This window comes from Canis aureus, chromosome 11, assembly GCF_053574225.1.
Source record: "Canis aureus isolate CA01 chromosome 11, VMU_Caureus_v.1.0, whole genome shotgun sequence".
NCBI classification, from domain to species: Eukaryota; Metazoa; Chordata; class Mammalia; order Carnivora; family Canidae; genus Canis; species Canis aureus.
Window position 1 is genome coordinate 29,589,629 of NC_135621.1, and position 18,413 is coordinate 29,608,041.

Sequence of the window (18,413 nt, forward strand, 5' to 3'; positions counted from 1 at the left end):
TGCTGCTAGTGCGAAATCGCCCAGGACGCCGTCTGGAAGGGAGAAGGGGCCGGTGAAGGGTAGCGGAGGAAGCCGCGCCTAGAAGGTGCTGACCAAGCCGGAGGCGTGGGCCGAGGCCTGCTCTCAGGCCGGCTGGCTGTGGCCAGACTCCAGCCCGGGGGGGGGGGGGGGGGGGGGGGGGGGGGGGGGGCTGCGCTTAGCTGGGGTGACCCAGTGTCACCATCCAGGGGTGTCCGCCGGGCTGGAGCCCCAGCTCGGCCAGGGCGCCTGGGGGGACTGCCGCCATCCGCCCCGGGGGGGTCGTGCGGTCGTGCCCGGGGTCACCGGCACAGCCGAGGCGCACGAGGCTCACTCGGGGCCCAGGGCGGACGGGGCTCGGCCAGCCCCTGCGGCGCGCGCGGCCTCTCCCCCGGGGGCCCCGCCGCGGCCGCCGCCCGCCGCCAGCCTCCCTCGCGGCCGTGCGTCCCCGGGGCGGCCGGCGGGGCCCGCGGTGGCGGGGCGGACGCGGCGGCGGGCGCGGTGGCGGCGGTGGCGGCGGCCGCAGGGCCACAGGCGGCGGAAGCGCGCGCGGAAGTGCCGCGAGGCGAGCGCGTAGACGAGCGGGTTGAGGCAGGAGTTGGCGTAGGCGAGGCAGTGCGAGGCCAGGCGGCAGGCGTAGGTGGCCGGGCTGAAGGCGAAGCGGCCGAACCAGAAGCAGAGGATGAGCGCGTGGTGCGGGCCCCAGCAGAGGGCGTAGAGCGCGGCCACCGCCAGCATGGCGCGCCCCGCGCGGCCCGTGGCCCGTCTCCGGGCCTCCGCCGCCGCGCCCGCGGGGCCCACGGCCGCCCACAGGAAGCGCAGCGTGCGCGCGTAGGCCAGGCTCACCACGGCCACGGGCAGCAGGTAGCCGGCGGCGAAGGTGGCCACGTCCAGGGCGCGCCGGCGCGCGTCCTCCCAGGCGGGCACGCAGAGCTCCAGCGCGCCGTAGCGCACCGTGCCGTAGTAGCTGAGGTAGGGCGCCGAGAAGAGCGCCGCCAGCAGCCACACCAGGCCCACGGCGGCGCGGGCGTTGCGCGGCGTGCGCAGGGCCCGCGAGCGCAGCGGGTGCCGGACGGCCAGGTACCTGCGGGCGGGCGGGCGGGCGGGCGGCGGTCAGCGCGGCGGGGGCCGAGCGCCCCGCGCCCCCGCGCCCCCGCGCCCCCGCCCTGCACCCGTGTGGACGCTGCGCCGGGACCTGGGGCCGCTGGCCTGGCTTTCCGGCTTTCCGGGTCTGGGCAGCAGGGGCGAGAGGGCGCCGCCCGCCTGCAGGGGGCTGCAGGGTGAAGGGCATCGACAGGCCAAGCGCCTAGGGCAGTGCCTGGCACCCAGCAAGGCTGGGTTAGAGGCTCGGAGGGAAGGGACAGTGAGCCTGGCTTGGACCCCAAGTTCGGAACGGCGAAGGCAGGGATGACCGCAGACCGGGTCAGGTGTGGGCAGTAATAAAACACCTGATGAATTCATCATTCATGTGTTCTTTTTGCCATTCATGCGACACAGGGCATCTACTACGTGTAGGGCTCTGTGCCCACACGTGAGACACAGAGATGTCCCCTGGAGGCTCACAATGGAGTGGCGGGAGGGCAGGATGGTCCCCTCAAGGACACTCTGCTGCCGCCCAGAGACTGGTTGGTGGGGGCCACAGAGCTGACCCTTCTCTCCCTCCCACTTCCTTTTTGGCTCCCTGTTCTCTCCTTCCTAAGGAATCTGTTCAGGTCTTCCCTCCCCAGCCCAGACCCAGCCAGGTCCCGGGCACAGCCCACCTGTCCACCGAGACGGCGGCCAGCGTGAAGCTGCTGGCATACATGGTGAGGTAGATGAGCAGGTGCACAGCCTTACAGACGAGGGCCCCAAAGAGCCAGGCGTCCAGTGTGTAGATGGCGGCCTGGAAGGGCACGCAGCACAGGATGAAGCAGAGGTCGGCCACCGCTAGGTTGAGGATGAATAGGTCCGTAGTGCTGCCGGGCTCCTGCCAGGCGCTCGGGCTGGGCTGCAGCAGCACAGCCAGCACCAGCCCATTGCCCACTGTGCCCAGCAGGAAGATGAGGGCAAACACCACAGGCACTGCCACAGCACCCACGCTCCCTGGGCTGTCTAGCGAGATGTTCTGTGCATCAGCCATCTCCCCATCTGATGGGCACCTGAGGAAAAGAAGCTGGAGTCCTCAGACAGGAGCCCTCCGGCTCTGGTCACTCGACCCAGGGGTCTCAATCCAGGCCCCTGGCCTGGGCCCAGCCAGGTCTCCTGGGCATGGAGCTCATGGGGGTCGGGGATGGGAGTGGGGAGACGGCCAAAAGTTATCACTGAGCTCCCTCCACTTGTGCAAGCCTGGCACAGTTGCATATGCGTCTGAGGTGGGTTTCTCAGTTTCCTAGGGGACACTCCCATGAATTAGGTGATGGACACCTCCAGGCAGGATGGAGGGTGAGGACATGGCAGATGGGAGGGGGGCAAATCCAACCCAAGTTGCTGATATATCCACCTTACTTCTCCATGGGGGTTTGAAGCCCAGGGAAGAGTCTTGGACATGGGTCAAAGTCAGCAAGACTTGGGTGATATCCCCGAGTCATCATAAAGTCCAATTTAGTGAAAGCCCCACAGGGCACAGCAGGGAAATCCATATCAGTCACTACGCCCTTTCTGCATGAGAGGAAATTGAGGCTCAGAGAGGGGACATGGGAGGTTAATATCACACTTTGAATGGCAGATCCGGGGCTGTTACCACCCTGGTAGCCTGACGCCCAGGCTGGAGCGCTCATCTGACAGCCTGTTAACAGGTGGTACCTCTGACAATGTGCAAGTATGTGTGAGTGCATTTATGCTGGCTGTGCCCCCTCTCACACTTGCTCCACCCCACGGCCCAGATCGGCCACTACCTGTGGATCCCCTTGCATGCCTGGGATCTCTGGGTTGGTGAGACAAATAGAGGGCATGGTGGGGTGGGGGGGGGGACGGGAAGGAAGGAGAGAAAAAAGGTAGTATCTGCGCCCCCAGCCCCCAGCATGCAGCAAGCCCACCCTGCCCCGAAGCTCAGGATGGGCAGCACCCACCTCAACTCTGGGCGCTGGGCCCTACTTGGTCCTGGGTGAACCGGCCAGACTGGGGCTGCCTCTTGGCTCAGGGGCTGCCCCTAGGCGCCTCCCTGCAGGTGCAGCTCTGCCTCCCAGTTCTCCCTCTTCTCCTTTAAGGCACCTCTTCTGCCGAGCCAGACTTGGGCACTCCCTCCGGAGTAGACACTGGCCACCTCCTGCTCGGTGCCTGATTTCCCTCGGGTGGCATGCTCTTCTGCCTGGTTCTTTTCTACCTCCCTGCGTTGCATCTGCCTCTTTCTGCAGTGAGGAACCCATTGATCTCACTCTGAGATTCGCTTTGCAGTTAACCCCTCCGTGCCCAGGGCCCAGCCCATTCCTGGCACTCTCACCTCCTGCCTACTAACTCCCTCTCCATCTTCCCTCTCCCTGCCCCAAGTAGGGCTCTAATCCAAGCTCAGAAAGGATTCCTCATCTTGAATAGGGTGTCCTAGGCTAGGAAACCAGAATGAGTCTCTTTTCTGGAGACCAGATAGGACTCCTCCCCCCAGGCCCTGAAAATCCTGGGGCCCATCAGCTTTCCGAAGCTTATTTCAGAGGTTCTGTCTGGCTGGAGATGGAATGCTTTGGTGCCAATCCAGAGTTTGGCTTTAGCCTGAGGGCAATAGGAAACTAGTGAAAGTCTTAGAGCAGGGACATGTTCTGCTTATTTAGTTTGTAATTAGTTTATTTTGGCCTGGGGTAAGGATGAAGAGAAGGGGAATGATCTAGTGACTGATCTGTTAGAAGCCTCCTGTCCCCACAAAAGCCAGAGATTAATCGGTCTTGGTGAATGGCTGTGTGGTTTAGCCATGCACAGGGTTCTAGCCTGGAACTTTTGAAGGAGTAGGCCACGTGGCCAAATGCTTCCAGAGGGTTAGAGAGACTAGTCAGGGAGTGGGGTGGGAAGGGTAAGGTACACTGAATTTCATAACAGTGAGGTTGTTGGTAAACTGGACAAGTGTAGTGGGGACAGAACAATCTGCAATGAGTTAAGGGAGAGAAGAGGTAGTAGGGACTGTGTGTAGTCTTTCTAGAAGCTGGGACACTTTCTTGGGACCGATGGGGCCAGAACTTGCATTCAAGACCCAGGATGCTGGGGAAGGGACTCTTCAGGACTAGCTCCTCCCAGGCCCCTGGGATTTTCCCCAGTGCTCAGAGGTATTTCTTGAAAGCCTGATGTCACTCACGCTAGATACAGAACATCCCTGGAATTCTTAGAAATATTCACTAAACGGTAGATATTAGGACTCATACCTACACTGCCCTGAATTCAGAGCTATCAGAATTGAATTAAGGAATTAGAATGGTAGAATGTCATGATCCATGGAGTGCAGAATTGTAGGATTCCAGCCCGAGCACCGGGGTTTTAGAATCCTTGACTGTCAGAGGTCTACCACCACCCTGAACTCTGAAAGCCCCCCAGATCCCTGGCACACTATCCTGTTTTGGGGAGCCTCCGGCCCAACCAGCTCCTGGCCCAGGGCAGGGCTCTGGATGCGCTGCTACAGGAGGGCGAGAACTCCCAGCAGGGCAAGGCTGATAGGATAGCAGAGCCCGAGGGAAGGCGCGGGGACGGGTGGGGCCGGCAGGAAGCACGCGTCAAGGTCGGGCCCCAGCGCGTCCCTGGCGCCCCCTCCTCCTCTTGCTCCGGGCACCGCAGCCTCGAACCTGGGGCCCACGCAGAGGACGCGGAGCGCGCCGTGGGGGCGGCCTCGGGACGAGCTCCGGCCCGCGGGAGGGGGAGGTGCGGCTGATCCGCGGCCCTCCGACTGTCGCGGGCGTCCGGCGGCCACCGGTACACGCGCCCAACGCTGCCGCCGCGCGGGGGAGCTTCCCACCAGCCCTTCCGGAGGGCGGCGGGCGGAGCCGGCACAGGTCGGCACAGGTCGGCACAGGTCGGCACGCTGAGCGGCTATAGCTGACCCACGGGCGTGGCGCCGCCGCCGCAAGGCAGCCTCCCACGCCGGCCGCCAGGGGGCGCAGCGCCAGCGGTGGCGGCCGGGAGCCCCAGGCAGAGCCCCACTCTGGCTTGTCCTGCGCCTCGGGCGGTGGACCTGGGCCCGGGTTTCTGGCCCCACAGGGTACGCCACACCTACTACTGGAGCGCGTGGCTGGTGGCTGCTGGTGGCCACCCCGTGTAACCGCCGGCCTACGCAGGTCACGCACGCGTGCATCAAGCCGTGCATCAAGCCGCTGGCTTGGCCCGGGCCGGTGCTAGGCCTACGCCCTCGCCGCTGCAGCAGTGCGCCTGCGCCAGGCACACTACCCGGTGGCGGCGGCCTGCGCCTATTGAGGCTGCTGATGTGGCCGAAGCAGTCCTCTTCCTTGGGCTGCCATCTCCCAGCACCCGGAGCTCCTGGTCCCAGCTGCAAGCTCCTCCAGACCACAAGCTAAGATTCCCAGAATCCCAGGGTTAGGATCCCCGCAGCTCGCCCAGACCGTTCCAGGTTCAGGCAGGGCTGAGGTTCAAAGGCACGGAGAAGGGGGTCCCAGTTCCTTGTCGTGAATGAGGAAGGGCCTTCTCATCCTCTCTGCTCTACCTTCAGCAAGGTATGAGTTCCCCAAGGCTACACCACGCTGAGGCTGGAGCTGGGGTGAATCTGAGCCTATCCCACCTGGCCTCCCACCCCCAGTCCATAAAACCTAGAGGGGAGGCCACTGAAGAGACAAGGACCAGGGACAGCGACTATGGGAAGGGGGTTCTCATCATGTCCACTAGGGAGCAGCGAGTCCTAGTTGGGGACAAGTGTGGATGGGGCCTTGGTGGCAGCAAATTGCCTATCCTGAGAGCCTTGCCTGCGGGACTGCGCAGTTGAGTCCAAGGCCTGGATTCCGGAGCCTGGACTCACTGCGCTCCCTGGCGCCTGATCAGCCGGCCACTAGACCTGGAGTGAGAAGAATGGAGGGACCCCAGCTGTCTATGTAACATTCATTCTTGGTAAAGTGCGGGAAACTGAGGCACACACAGGTGAAGGGGCTTGCCCAAGGCCACCGAGTCAGGGACAAAGTGGCATAGAATACATGGTTCCAGACTGTCAGGGGCTTTTCCCATAGTGACCCACATGCTTTCCTTTGGGGCCTGAATCCTCTGCCTCTTCTTCCACACATGGGTTTGGGTGCTCAGCTCCTCCTTTATCTGGGTAGCTGTATGCCATCTTTTGAATGGGGAGTAGGAAATGAGGTGTTCTTCGGGGGCTGAAGAATAAATGGGGTGGGAAAAGGCCTGCAGGGTTGGTGCGCAGCTGCCCTCTCCAGCAGCACAGAATCCAGTTGTGCCACATGGGGGCCCCTGCCTGTATTACCGGTGCTGCCTGGGTCTCATCTTCACCTGGGGTTAACCTCAGAGGTGGTCAGCACCGACATCTATCTACTCAGGAGCCTGCCCTCAGAGCCCAGGCTCCTGCCTGGTTCTTCAGCTGGTCACAGGGCTGGGCCTGCCCAGAGAGAATAAAGCACACCGACATGTCAGCCTGTTTCCACATTGTTGCTTGACACTCTTGACTACACACTTGGCCCAGCCCAGCCCGAGGACTTTGAGAGGACTCAGTGCCTCAGGACTGGGCTGACCAAAGGGCCCTTCTGTCAATGTGGAGGGAGGGAGACCTTGGCTCTGCTTGTCACCAGCTGGGTCAGGGTAGTGCCCCATGCAGCCGCCCCACCTCCACGAAGGCCTCCACACAGCGGTCAATGTCCTCCTCGCTGTGCACGGCTGAGATCTGCACCCGGATCCGGGCCTTGTTCTTGGGGACCACTGGATAGCTGAACCCGATGACAAAGATGCCTGGTAAAGTAGAGAGGGTCAACCCGGGGCTCACCAAAGCTAAATAGGCTTTGGGAGACATGACACATGGTGCCTACTCTCCTGAGGGTCACAGAGGGCAAGGGAGGCACCCAAGGTCTCACAGACATGAGACTGAGTCACGGCCTGGGATTTTCGGCTTGGACAGACAGCTGGTCTAAAAGGGGTAGTAGGGTGAGGGTATGGGGGAGCATTCACAGTATAGGGGTTCCCTCCTTTTTCCTCTTAGGACCCATAACTGGTCCTCTTGCCCCAGCTTCCTTACCTCGCTTTAGCATGTCATCTGCCATGCAAGAAGCCAGCCGAGCATCACCCAACATCACAGGGCAAATGGGGTGACCGGCTCCCAAGACAGTGAAGCCAGCAGCCTCCATCTTACTGCGGAAACTGTAGACACAAGCTGGGTGTCACAGGGAGCCAGGGGGCTGTGGAGTGTTCACATGCACTCCTGATAGGCATGTGATCCAAGATCTGTGCCTGAGTCTGCAGGATGGCCCAACAGAGACAGATGCAGACCCAGAGAGGCAGATGGGGAGCCGGGCAGAGGAACAGGCAGACCAAAATGGGTGATGAAAACACAGCTCCCCCACCCCAGCCTGCCCCACCCCTGCCAGGCACCGCACCGCTTGGTCTTGGCTGCCATAGACTGGACAATGGCATTGCTCTCCATGAGTAGGTCCAGGGCCTTGGAGGCACAGCCTACGACAGCAGGTGGCAGACTGTTGGAGAAGAGGTAGGGCCGGGCGCGCTGCCGTAGCAGGGACACCAGGGGCCCAGGCCCCGTCGTGTAGCCCCCTGAGGACAAGGGGAGAAGGGTGGGAGTCAGAGGCCAGGTGCCAGAGCCTACCCCAGGGCCCTCCTGACAGGACAGTCCCTGCTGCTCTCTTCTGTATGGTCCCAGCTCTCCCTCCCCCACCTTCCCTGAGACTCCTCCAGGGACCTGCAAGTGGATAAGGGGATCCCAGGGGCACAACTCTGCAGGTACCTGAGGCTCCACCCAGTGCCTTCCCCAGTGTTGAGTTGATGATGGTGACCTGGTCCATCACGCCCAGCAGCTCATCTGTGCCTCTGCAGAAGGGAAGCTACCATTGTTACCACCAGCCGCCCAAGTATCATGGGTTAGGTTAGGGGCTGACTTCCTGGTTTCCCACCCACCCTTAGAAGCCCAACCCAAGGCCCTAGGTGACGCATGCTCCCACCGTCCTGTGGCCCCCAGGAAGCCAGTAGCGTGGCATTCATCCACAAAAACCAGGGCACCATATCGAGAGGCAAGGTGGCAGATCTCCTGCAGGGGTGCGATGTCCCCGTCCATGGAAAAGGCCCCGTCAGTGGCCACCAGGCGCAGTCGATGATTCTGCAGGGAAGCCATGGACAGGTGATGGCTCATGTCCCAAGTTGGGCCAAACCACCCATTCTCTATGCTGCTTGGGGCTCTAAGAGCTCACCCTGCCCAGTGTCTGGCACAGAAGCAGACACATAAGCATTACTGTGTTGGGGCTGGCACATCCTGGCCCCCATCTGTGCTTCCCTGAGCCTTGCCCACCTCTTCCAGGGCAGTCCTAGCCAGTGAGAGCAGCTCAGTCTCCCCTCCGAGAGGGAGGGCGTGATGGGGCCATTTCCATCCCTAAGCTCATCCCCCTTTATGCCTAGCAGGCCCTGCCACACATGAGGTGCTTGCTAAAAGTCAAGGCAGCATGGCACAGTGGAATAAAGCCCTGGGGCTGAGGGATTTGGATTCAAGTCTGTTTCCAACTTTCATGTTCTTTGCCGTGAGTGCCAAGTTGGTCCTTCCAAGCCTCAGTTCATTCACCAGTGGCAAGGCTGAGGATAAGCCCAGTTCTCGTCCCTGGAACCCTTGGCCCTTGTCTTACCTGGGCCTCCTGCAGCTTGGCCTCCAAATCAGCCATGTCCAGGTGGCGGTAGCGGTACTTATGGGCCTTGCACAGACGGATGCCATCAATGATGGAGGCATGGTTCAGCTCGTCTGAGAGGACTGCATCCTGTGGGCTCAGCAGGGCCTGGAAGGAAGAAGGCAGTTGGGAGTGGATCAACCACCTAGGGGTTTTCCCTCCCCATGTCTCCTGGTATAAAATTTCACTGCCATCCAGGATCTTCCTCTGGGCAGGGAGGCAAGGAGCCCCTACCTGCCTCTATCTTGGTCCTCAGATTACCCTCCAGGCCTGGGCTGGACCAGGTCCCAGCCCCTATGAGAGCAGGTGAGAACATGTTTGGTAAGTCCCTGATCCCTGCTATCTCCAGCCTTCCCGTTGATATAGATTATCCCCCCAGGGCCCTGGAAGATTCCTCCTGGAGCACCTACCTGGCCTGACCTTAGCCTCCATATGAAATGGGCACTGGAACCTCTAGGCATCCTGCCAGGTTCTCCTGACTGCCCACTACCAAGCCTTCCACAGCCTAGCAGTCCTCACCAACTCCCACCTGAGGCCCCACACACACCTCAAAGAGGCCAGCGTTGGCATCAAAACAGCTAGGATACAGGATGGCATCCTCCCGCTGGTGGAAGCGGGCTATCTTTGCTTCTAGATCCTTGTGGATGCTCTAAAGAAACAGAGTGAAATAGGTGTTGATTCCTGCGGGGTCACATGAAACAAGTCCTGGGGACAGAGGCTTAGAGGGTCACAGACTCAGCACAGAAGGCCTACAGCCTGGGCCTTTCCCTTTCTTCATAACAAGGGTTTCTCCCCCACAGCCGACAGGAACTCAGCAGATGGTTCTCACTGAGGAATCAGGCTTGCTAGGTATCTCTTCCTGGTTGGATCTTCCTTTGTAATGGGGGTCTAATGTGGAATTATGGGTGACAGTGGCCAAGGCATGACATCTTCCTGACATCAGACTAAGTACCTTTTTTGGTTGCTTAATGGCGAAGAAAAGGATTATGTAAGCTCATTTGGGCCTCAAATTCTTGTGTCTGAAAGCTGTTCAGTCCAAGTGAGGGTTTTGTTGGGAAGTGCCCTGGCTGGGAGTTAGAGTTCTGCCTCTGATATTCATTTCATCGTCCCCTTTCTGGGAAGATGTGTAATAATAATCACAAGTGGTCAGGAGCACAGACCGTTGAGCCAAGCCACCTGGGTTAAACTCCTATCATAATAGGCTGTGTGCCCTAGGGTAAGACACTTAACTTCTCTGGGCTTCAGCCTCCTCATCTCTGTAACAGAGACAAGAATATCACCTATCACGACTGTTAGGAGCATTATCTTTTTTTTTTTTTTTTTTCCTGTTAGGAGCATTATCAAGTTAATATTTGTAATGCTCATAATACATACTTGGTATATAGTAAGCACTAGAAGTTTCACATTTGTATGTTTATTTTGTAACATTTACAAAATAAACTAATCAACATTTCTTGAGCACTGCTATGTGCCAGGCACCGTTCTAAGCACTTTTGCATGCAGCTCGGAAAAGCGATGCCCAGAGAGGTCAGGTTTCTATTGCAACAAAACAGAAGCCTGATCCTGGCCTTTCTGGTGTACAGCTCCAGGCTAAGAGTGGGCCCAGGGCCCCGGGGATGAGCTGAGCTGGCCAAACCAGCCCTGCTGACTGGGGGAAGTAGCCCGTTGGAGTCAGAGCCCAACACTAGGGACGAGGCACCCCCACACTCCCCCGTAGAAGCCACTGTGTACCTGGGTCCCACAGATGAAACGGGTAGAGCTAAGGCCAGCTCCAAATTCCTCCAGGGCCTGCAGACCTGCCTGGATCACCTCAGGGTGGCTGCTCAGGCCCAGGTAGTTGTTTGCGCAGAAATTCAGTATTCCTGAGGTGGAGGATGGTGTGGACACAGAAGCTCAGGGCAAGAAAGGGCCTGGAAAAGCATCAGTGCCAGGCCCTGGGGACTCCGAGAAGAAACAAACCTGGATTCAGCCTTGAGGCGGCAACCACTGCACCATGTGATCCACTCTGGGGCAGAGGCCAGGACAGGGAACTAGGGGCCCCAGGAGGTACCGTATCCGACAACCACAGGAGAGGAAGGTATGGAACGGACACTCAAGGTGGTACTTTGAGGGATAAGAAGTTTAAACCCTGGCTCTGACTCCCATTCCACCCAAAGGGGAACGTAGCCCTACCTCACAGGCTTCTCCTGTCCCCGAAGACTACCAACAGCCCCTCATCTGGGCCTTGGTTCCCTCACAGGTGAAAGAGGGCTCAGGTGCCCACCCTGGTTACCCCAAACTCCACACAGAGGACTCTGCTGCCTGCTACAGAATCATGTGCTTAAAGTCCAAAGTGAACACAGCTGACCTGAGGAGGAAACTAATGCCCATAAAGGGCAAGGTTCACTCAGCGTGGGAGACTCAAAAGTAAGATGAGAACCTGTGTCTCCCATTTTGATCTGCTCCAGGCTTCCCCCAGGCAAGGGCAGGGTGCGTGGGAGGGAGGGAGTGGGGGGTGGGAAGAGGCAGAGATTTTTTAGGACCTTGATTTACAAATGAGTACAATAGCACCAAGGATCCCAGGCCTATTTCCTGAGCACACGGTGGGTTTGGGAGCCTGTTTATAACCAGGACCCACCTGGGGCCTGGCGCAGACAAGATAGGTAGTGACTACAAATTAGATAGAAATGAGGAAGGCCTGGGTGTGCCTGGGTGGCCCCATTGGTGAAGTGTGTGCCTTCAGCTCTGGTCATGATCCCAGGGTCCTGGGATGGAGTCCCATATCTGGTTGCCTGCTCAGGGGGGAGCCTGCTTCTCCCTCTCCCTCTGCCCCTCCACCCTGCTCGTGCACGCTCTCTAATAAATAAAATCTTAAAAAAAAAAAAAAGAAAGAAAGAAATGAGGAAGGCTCAGTGGGTCAATTCATGGTGTGATTTCTGCAGCAGCCAAGCCTTGCTCCCTGTGACTCTGGCCAGAAAGTTGGTTTCTCTGACCCATTAGCTAACCTTCCAGCTCCAGTATGGGGAAGCATGTGGACCAAAGCTCAGCCTGCCGCTAGCAGGGGCCTTTTTTTTTTTTTTTTTTTTTTTAAGATTTTAAGATTTATTTATTCATGAGAAACACACAGAGACAGAGGCAGAGGGAGAAGCAGGCTCCATGCAGGAAGCCCGATGTGGGACTCGATCAAGGGACCCCAGGATCACGCCCTGGGGTGAAGGCAGATGCTCAACCGCCGAGCCACCCAGGCGTCCCTAGCAGGGGCTTTTGGGGAAGCCATTTCACATCTCTGAGCTTCAGCGTCTTTAAAATGGGTTGTTATTCCTCCGTTTGGGGGTTTGCAGGAGTCCACGTGCAGCAGGTAGTGGAGACCCGCACAAAGCAGCAGGTGCAGAAATGCGGGGCTTCTGGCCGCCACCTTGGCACCGCCCTTCCTTGAAGCAGCCCGGTGGGAGCCAGCCGGGTGCCTCTCTTTTTCTCTCACGCTCTCACAGGCCCGGGTCTCACTCCAGCCCTACCCTCTGAGTGGAAAAGGTGCTCAAGGGCAAATCACCGCCGCCCGTGGAAACAGGTTTAGCGAGGTTCCAGTTAACTTTGGGAAGCCGAAAGTCAGCCTGATAGATCGGGAAAGGTGCCAGCGGCCCCGCGGGGCCACCCGCCAGGCGCCGCCCCGGCCGCCCCTCCGCCGTCCGTTCCAGCGCAGGCCCCGCAAGGGCCCAGGGACCCCCGGCCCGCTCCGACGACTCCCAGGGGCGGACGGTTACCTCCGGAGACGCCGTCCACGTGGATGCGCGGCCCCTGACGAGACGTAATGACCCGCTCGCTCTTCCAGGTGCCAGCCCCGCGGATGGCGTCCAGCTCCTCCTCCAGGACGCCTCGCAGCTGGGTGAGCGCCGACAGCGCGCGGCGGCCGCGGGGGGCCGCGGAGGGAGCAGCGCGGAGCACGCGCCCGGCCCACATGGTGCCCGCTCCGCCCGAGCGCGCCCGCACTGCCCGCGGCCTAGCCGCCGCCGCCGCCGCCGCCGCTCGGTCAGGGCCCGGAGGCCGGGCCGCGGCAGCCAATCGGGGCGCGGGGGCGGAGTCCGAAAGGGGATTGATGGGCGCGCGGCGACTCCCCGTGGGGGAAGGGGAGGCGGCCCCGCGGAGGGTGGCGCCTCGGGGCCCCGCCCACCAGCCCCCCGCCCTCTTCCCAGCCCCAGCCTACGCACCCGGCGCTCGCGGGCTAAGGAGGTGCAGCCGGGACCCCAAGGCGAGACCCTAGAAGCAGGCTGAGGCACGCTCTGCACCCTTCAGCGCCGTTTCCTGGTGCCCGTCCCACTCTTGGAGCCGGCTCCACTCTCAGGTGCACACGCCGCCCGGATTCCACCCTAGCTCGCCGGCCCGATTGCTCCGCATTCGCCTCCGGCCATAAAAGTGAGGAAAAAAGGCACCGCTCAGGGTTTCGCTTTTTTTTTCTATTTTATTTTAAAGTTTTAAAATTACAAAGACAGCAAATTCTTCCCGGCACAAATAACACTTGTTTAAAAAAAAGGGGGGTGGGGGGCGGACCACGCGCAAGTGCGCATTTTCCTATATTATTAAAAATAAAAGACGACTGTACAGGTTTTTTTCTCCCAGCTCCCGGGTGTGAGACGAAAGTACTAGCCCTAGATAGGTATATATACATATACACACAGACACACAGACCTAGCTCTGTGAAACTACTTAGCAATTCAAAATCAACTGTAGTATGTCTTACCGTCCACTTCCCGCCCACTCCCCCCTCCCTCATCTACAACTACTTTTATAAAAGACGCAAAAGTAAAGAGGTTGGGAGGTTTTTAAGTGGCAGGTGGCAGGTCTGGTGCCCCACCAGGCCACCAAGCAAAATCACCTCTTTCTTCTACAGGAGGAACCAAAAAACCAGGGGAAAAGGAAAAAGTCCTCCTAGGATACAATCCAATTGTGTGGAAAAACCCAAGTTTTAACAGGGCACACTGAGGCACTTGGCTGAGTCCCCACCCTTCCCCCAAAATTTCCACTCCAGTTTAACAGGAGACTTTCTGAAGCCACAAAGACCCCCCAATGGCTAGTTTCCAGCTTACTGAGAGAAGCCACAGCTTCTGGGACCAGCTGTCACTTCGATCCCCTCCTTCTCTTCCCCAGGACAATAGGGAGGCCACAGGGGCACACTCACAGTGAGAAGGAAACTGGATTTGGACCCCCCACTGCTCACTATTGGAAGGTAGAAGTCAGCCGCCCCCCCCCCCCAGGGTTTTTTTTTTTTTTTCCCCACTTCCCTCCTTTGCCATCCAGCTGCTACCACTCCTCCCCTCTCCCCACCAAGGTTCTGGAACTCTCAGGGGTGTGCCACCTAGATTAGGCTGGCTGACCTTAAAGTACTCCTGCAAACCTTACCATTTCCGGGGTCCCCCTCATCTCGTCCCAACAAGCGGCCTTGCCCATTCTCTCCCGCCCCTTTACCTTCATAGTGAACAAATCAACCAAACAAAACACAAGCCCACCCAAGTCCCTAAACCCATTAAGTAGATTAATAACAAGTCAACAAAACAAAATAGAAGTACATTCTCATCCTTAGGGATGAGAGTTGTGGCTGCTGTCCTTGCATGATTGGTTAAGGAGAAATGAATTATTCCCTAATTTCTGAGGAATCCAGATTCTGTCTCTTAGGAAGTCAGAATACAAAGGGGCAAATGAAGATCAAGAGAGAAGAAATGAGAAAAAGTATTTACAGAAAATAGGAGACAGGCAGGAGTGTCCACAAGAAAAGCCTCATTGTCACTTCTTCTTGCCGGTCCTCTTGGCACTGGACTTGGCTTTGGGCTTCACTGGTTTGGCCTTCTTAGGCTTGGATGCCTTGACCGGCTTGGCCTTGACAGTTTTGGGTTTTTTGGTTTTCTTGGGCGTGGCAGCCGGCTTCTTCTTGGCCTTCTTGACTGGGGTGGCTTTGGGCTTCTTGCTTGGGGCTTTGGAGGCAGCCTTCTTGGGCTTGGCTGCCTTCTTTGGCGTGGCCACCTTCTTGACTTCTTTCTTCGTCTTCTTGAAGGCCACTGACCTCTTGGGCTCGTCGCTTTTGGCCAGCCGGAAGGACCCCGAGGCACCCACCCCTTTGGTCTGCTTGAGGACCCCAGTGGTGACCAGGCGCTTGATGGACAACTTGATCTGCGAGTCGGCGTTCTCACCCACCTTGTAGTGGCTCTTGATGTACTTCTGGATGGACTGGCGCGAGGAGCCAGCACGGTTCTTCTCTGCCTGGATGGCAGCCACGATCATGTCTGAATACTTGGGGTGGTCTGTGGACTTCTTGGAGGCCTTGGCCCGCTTGGGCTTGGCCGCAGGCGTGGACGTAGAGTTCTCGGTCATGGTGGCCTGTCTGGTCCTGCTGTCGAAGGAGGCGCCTTCCAAAGGGCCAGCCCTCGTCGGAGGCCGAGGAAAGCCTTACTCGGGATCTGCTCTGGCGCTCCTCCTGACTCCCGGGCCGGTCCGGGCCCGGCTCTCGGGGACCTGCCTCGGGGCGCGGGAGGACTCGCGGGAGGACTCGCCGGGCCGGGTCTGTGCGGCCCAGCCCCGCCGCTCTGTCGGTCGGTCTCGGCGCCCGGCTCGGGCTCGGGCTCGGGCTCGGGCTCGGGCTCCGGCTCGGGCTCGGACTCGGGCTCGGGCTCGGGCTCGGGCTTGGGCTCGGGATCGGGCTCTGCCTCCGCCTCCGCCTCCTCTGCCTCCCTATTCCCAGCTCCGCGTCTGGCGCTCGGGCGGCGCATCCGGGTATTTAGCGGCGGCGGGCGGACCGCGGTGAGGACAGGGCTGCTGGCTGCCTGCTCCCGGCCCGGAATGGCGCCGCGCCGCCGCCATCTGTGTTTCTTCCGCCCAGCAAATCCGACCTTTCCCCCCGGCCCGGGCCCTCCCGCTCCCCGCCGCCGCGCGGGACCGCTGCCTGGCTCCCTGGGCTCCCCCGCCGGGCATCCCGCCGGCCCGGCCGCCGCCCCCCGCGCCCGCCACGCGCCCCAAACGGCGCCGAGGACCGCTGGTGCGCCTGCACATTTCCCCTTTGCGGGGGGCTGGCTCTGCGGGGCCGGGGAGCCCCGGTGCGGGAAACCCCTCGTAGCAAAGCTCCCCCCTGGGGCTACCGGGGACCCCGCTTCCGGCCCGCGGCGGGACCCCCCAGCCCGGCGGAGCGGCTGGAAAGCGGCCCCAACTAACACACGCTGCCCCGAGCTGGGCGACTCCCAGCCGGGCCGAGCCGGGACAGGGGGGAGGGGTCGCTCCCCCGGGGTCCGGTCACCTCTCGGGGGGCTCACCCCACCACCGGGCCCCTCGCACCCCTGCCTCTTCTCTGTCCTTGGGGCCCCTGAGCAAACTTTCCCTGGAAGAGTTGGAAGGGCACTTTCAAACTTCGTCCCTTCCCCCTCCTCGGCAGGCTCTCCCCCAGCCTGCCCCCCGACCCCTGCGTGGGGGTTCTCTCCCGGGGCCGAACCCCCGGCACTGCCTGGGACCCCCCAGGGAGTGAGGGCGGGTCTCCGGAGTCCTCTCCTCTCAAAGAGCCCCACATCGCCCGCATATCCTAATCGGGAATGCATTTATATGCCTCTTTCAGCCTAGGAGTTTCGGGGTCTCCGAGGCAGAGCCTTGCTGCCCCCACCCCCGAGGCACGGCCTGGGGGGCAAGTCCCCCTCCCAAGGTCCCTTGAAGGCAGTGGGGGGGGGGGCGGGCTGCAATGCAGGAGCTGTCCCAAAGGCTCCAACCAGAGACTTGTCCTGGGGGCCCTTGGGATGAAAAGAGGCCCTGGTGCTTTGGGAACTTGGGGAAACGGCGCTGGGGGGGGGTGGTCTCGCTCCTGGGGTCCTGACTAATCCTCTGAAAGTGTGCAGTTGCTCAGAGAGCCGTGGCCGGGACCACCGCCATTTTGCTGGGAGGATGGGATGTCTTTGTTAAAATGTATACATCTTTGCCAGGCTGCTGGGCAGGTATAGATGCGGGACAAGGGGCGTCACCCTCTGAAGGGAATCTTGAGGCGGCTCCGAGGGACTTTAGGGGCCAGAGGCCAGCAGAGGGGACCCCAGAGTTCCGGGGACCCCTTGTCTGTGACACACATCCTAATCACGTGCAGAGCCCGCTTGGCAGTGGCCCTGGGTTGAGATTCTGGGATGCTCCGGGCCCCCTCCCGCAGCAAACCGGTGGCTTTTATTCCCTAAGCAAAGAGGCCAGGCACTCCTTATTTAAACAATACCCTGGGAGTGGGGGTTTATAGCTGGTCAAAATGATGAACGTGTCTCTGGTATGGTCCGGGGAGCTGTTTGCAGACACTGGCTGTTGGGAAGGGAGTGGGGGAGGGTTAGGAGGGTTTAGGTGGGGGATGGGGGGGTCGTTGCTGCGGGTGGGAGGAAGGGCTCCTACTGGACTTGGGGCGTCTCTGAGGCCAGAAAAATTAATAGGCTTCCCCCCACATACACCAAGGGATGGATTAATCCAAATGATTGGGGAGGCGAGAGAGAGACAGGCCTGAGACTTGCTATCAGATGCCTTCTCGGGGCTTATCTCGGTGGCACAGGCAGGGGAGGGAAGCCACTAAGGGCCAGGTTAGTTCAAAAGGTCAAGGTTCTTATTTGGATGATGTCAATTACCCGAAAGTTCCCTGATTTGAAAACAGCATTCTGGTGGGCTTGTTTTGGCTATTTATGAAGACAATTCTAATTCCCACCAAGATCTGCACGGGAAAATAGGCAATCCAAATAGCCACCCCACCCCCCGCGGAGATGTGTACACACACCCCCCACCCCCCGCCACGACCCTGAGTGTCTGAAAATAAGGACTAGATGAATCCTTTGGCACGATGATGAAATCATTTTATTTACACAGCGCCGTACAGTTTGCAAAGTGCTTGCTCTCCACTCGGTTCTGGATTCTTTGTGCCTCCAGCCTGGGGAGGCAGCCAACCTGATCACTCCCCCAGTGATCCCCATTTTACCGGGGAGGCCGCGGGATTCGGAAGGATGGATATGGGGGCGCACGTGAGGCTCAGCTCCCGGCGCCCCCAGGCCTTCATTTTGTAGCTCTCACATCCCATATGCCTGCCCATCCCAGAGACCTGTAAATTCTCGCCGGGAACTGAAGCCAAAAGTGGAGGGGAGGGGTCGCCACGGAGCCGCGGGGGGCTTCCCGCCTGCGGACAGCCTACGTCCAGCCGGCGAGATTCACCGCCCCAAACCACCCCCCCCCCTCCCAGTACGGGAGAATTGGAGAAGGGACGGGGCCGGGACTTGGGCGCAGAGGCCGACGCCGAGGGGGATACGATGAGGAAAGGCTGCCTCCAGATTGGCTTGGCCTCACCTCTCCTGGCTGACACTGCAGGGCCTGCGGGCTTCTAGACTCCGGCCCGCCGGGTACCTCCGCAGGGCGCTCTCGGGTCCGCACCAAGTGCCGAGCGGCTTTCCGGCCGGTCGACTGCGAAACTCACACCCCCACCCCCGCCCCCTATAACGCGAGCCCTTTAAAAACCCGGGAGCCACAGAGCTGCGGGCAACTCCTCCTGGGAAATGTAGTCCCCGGGCGCCGAGCCCCTGCACTGTTCCCCCATCCCCCGCCCGCCCGGGACCCTCCCGAGCCTCGGAACCGCCGATCAGCCCCCCGCGTGGGGCGGGGGTCAGA

The 18,413-nt window shown here is 60.1% G+C and overlaps 3 protein-coding genes across 3 annotated transcripts; all 3 read right to left on the bottom strand.

Moving 5' to 3' along the window:
• Nucleotides 1-348: 348 nt before the first annotated feature.
• GALR3 (galanin receptor 3) lies at nt 349-6,396 on the bottom strand. Its single transcript, XM_077915844.1, has 2 exons — nt 1,779-6,396; nt 349-1,102 (listed from the first exon to the last, which is right to left on the bottom strand). Exons 1-2 carry the CDS (start codon nt 2,135-2,137, stop codon nt 349-351), a joined length of 1,113 nt encoding a protein of 370 aa, XP_077771970.1. The 5' UTR covers nt 2,138-6,396.
• A 155-nt stretch (nt 6,397-6,551) lies between these two features.
• Nucleotides 6,552-12,769, bottom strand: GCAT (glycine C-acetyltransferase). Its single transcript, XM_077914590.1, has 9 exons — nt 12,536-12,769; nt 10,527-10,657; nt 9,343-9,444; nt 8,757-8,903; nt 8,085-8,239; nt 7,871-7,953; nt 7,509-7,680; nt 7,151-7,272; nt 6,552-6,867 (listed from the first exon to the last, which is right to left on the bottom strand). Exons 1-9 carry the CDS (start codon nt 12,729-12,731, stop codon nt 6,716-6,718), a joined length of 1,260 nt encoding a protein of 419 aa, XP_077770716.1. The 5' UTR covers nt 12,732-12,769; the 3' UTR covers nt 6,552-6,715.
• Nucleotides 12,770-13,210: 441 nt separating this feature from the next.
• H1-0 (H1.0 linker histone) lies at nt 13,211-15,522 on the bottom strand. The gene has a single exon (XM_077914591.1). The coding sequence runs from the start codon at nt 15,132-15,134 to the stop codon at nt 14,550-14,552; it is 585 nt and encodes a 194-aa protein (XP_077770717.1). The 5' UTR covers nt 15,135-15,522; the 3' UTR covers nt 13,211-14,549.
• Between the last annotated feature and the right edge of the window lie 2,891 nt (nt 15,523-18,413).

Excerpts from the sequence above, each read along its gene's own strand:
- GALR3 (XM_077915844.1), bottom strand. The coding sequence starts at position 2,137 with ATGGCTGATGCACAGAACATCTCGCTAGACAGCCCAGGGAGCGTGGGT. Across the intron at positions 1,103-1,778 it reads GCCGCCGTCTCGGTGGACAG|GTACCTGGCCGTCCGGCACC; the intron begins GTGGGCTGTGCC and ends GCCCGCCCGCAG.
- GCAT (XM_077914590.1), bottom strand. The coding sequence starts at position 12,731 with ATGTGGGCCGGGCGCGTGCTCCGCGCTGCTCCCTCCGCGGCCCCCCGC. Across the intron at positions 7,681-7,870 it reads GGCACTGGGTGGAGCCTCAG|GGGGCTACACGACGGGGCCT; the intron begins GTACCTGCAGAG and ends CCTTGTCCTCAG. Across the intron at positions 6,868-7,150 it reads AGATGACATGCTAAAGCGAG|GCATCTTTGTCATCGGGTTC; the intron begins GTAAGGAAGCTG and ends CTACTTTACCAG.
- H1-0 (XM_077914591.1), bottom strand. The coding sequence starts at position 15,134 with ATGACCGAGAACTCTACGTCCACGCCTGCGGCCAAGCCCAAGCGGGCC.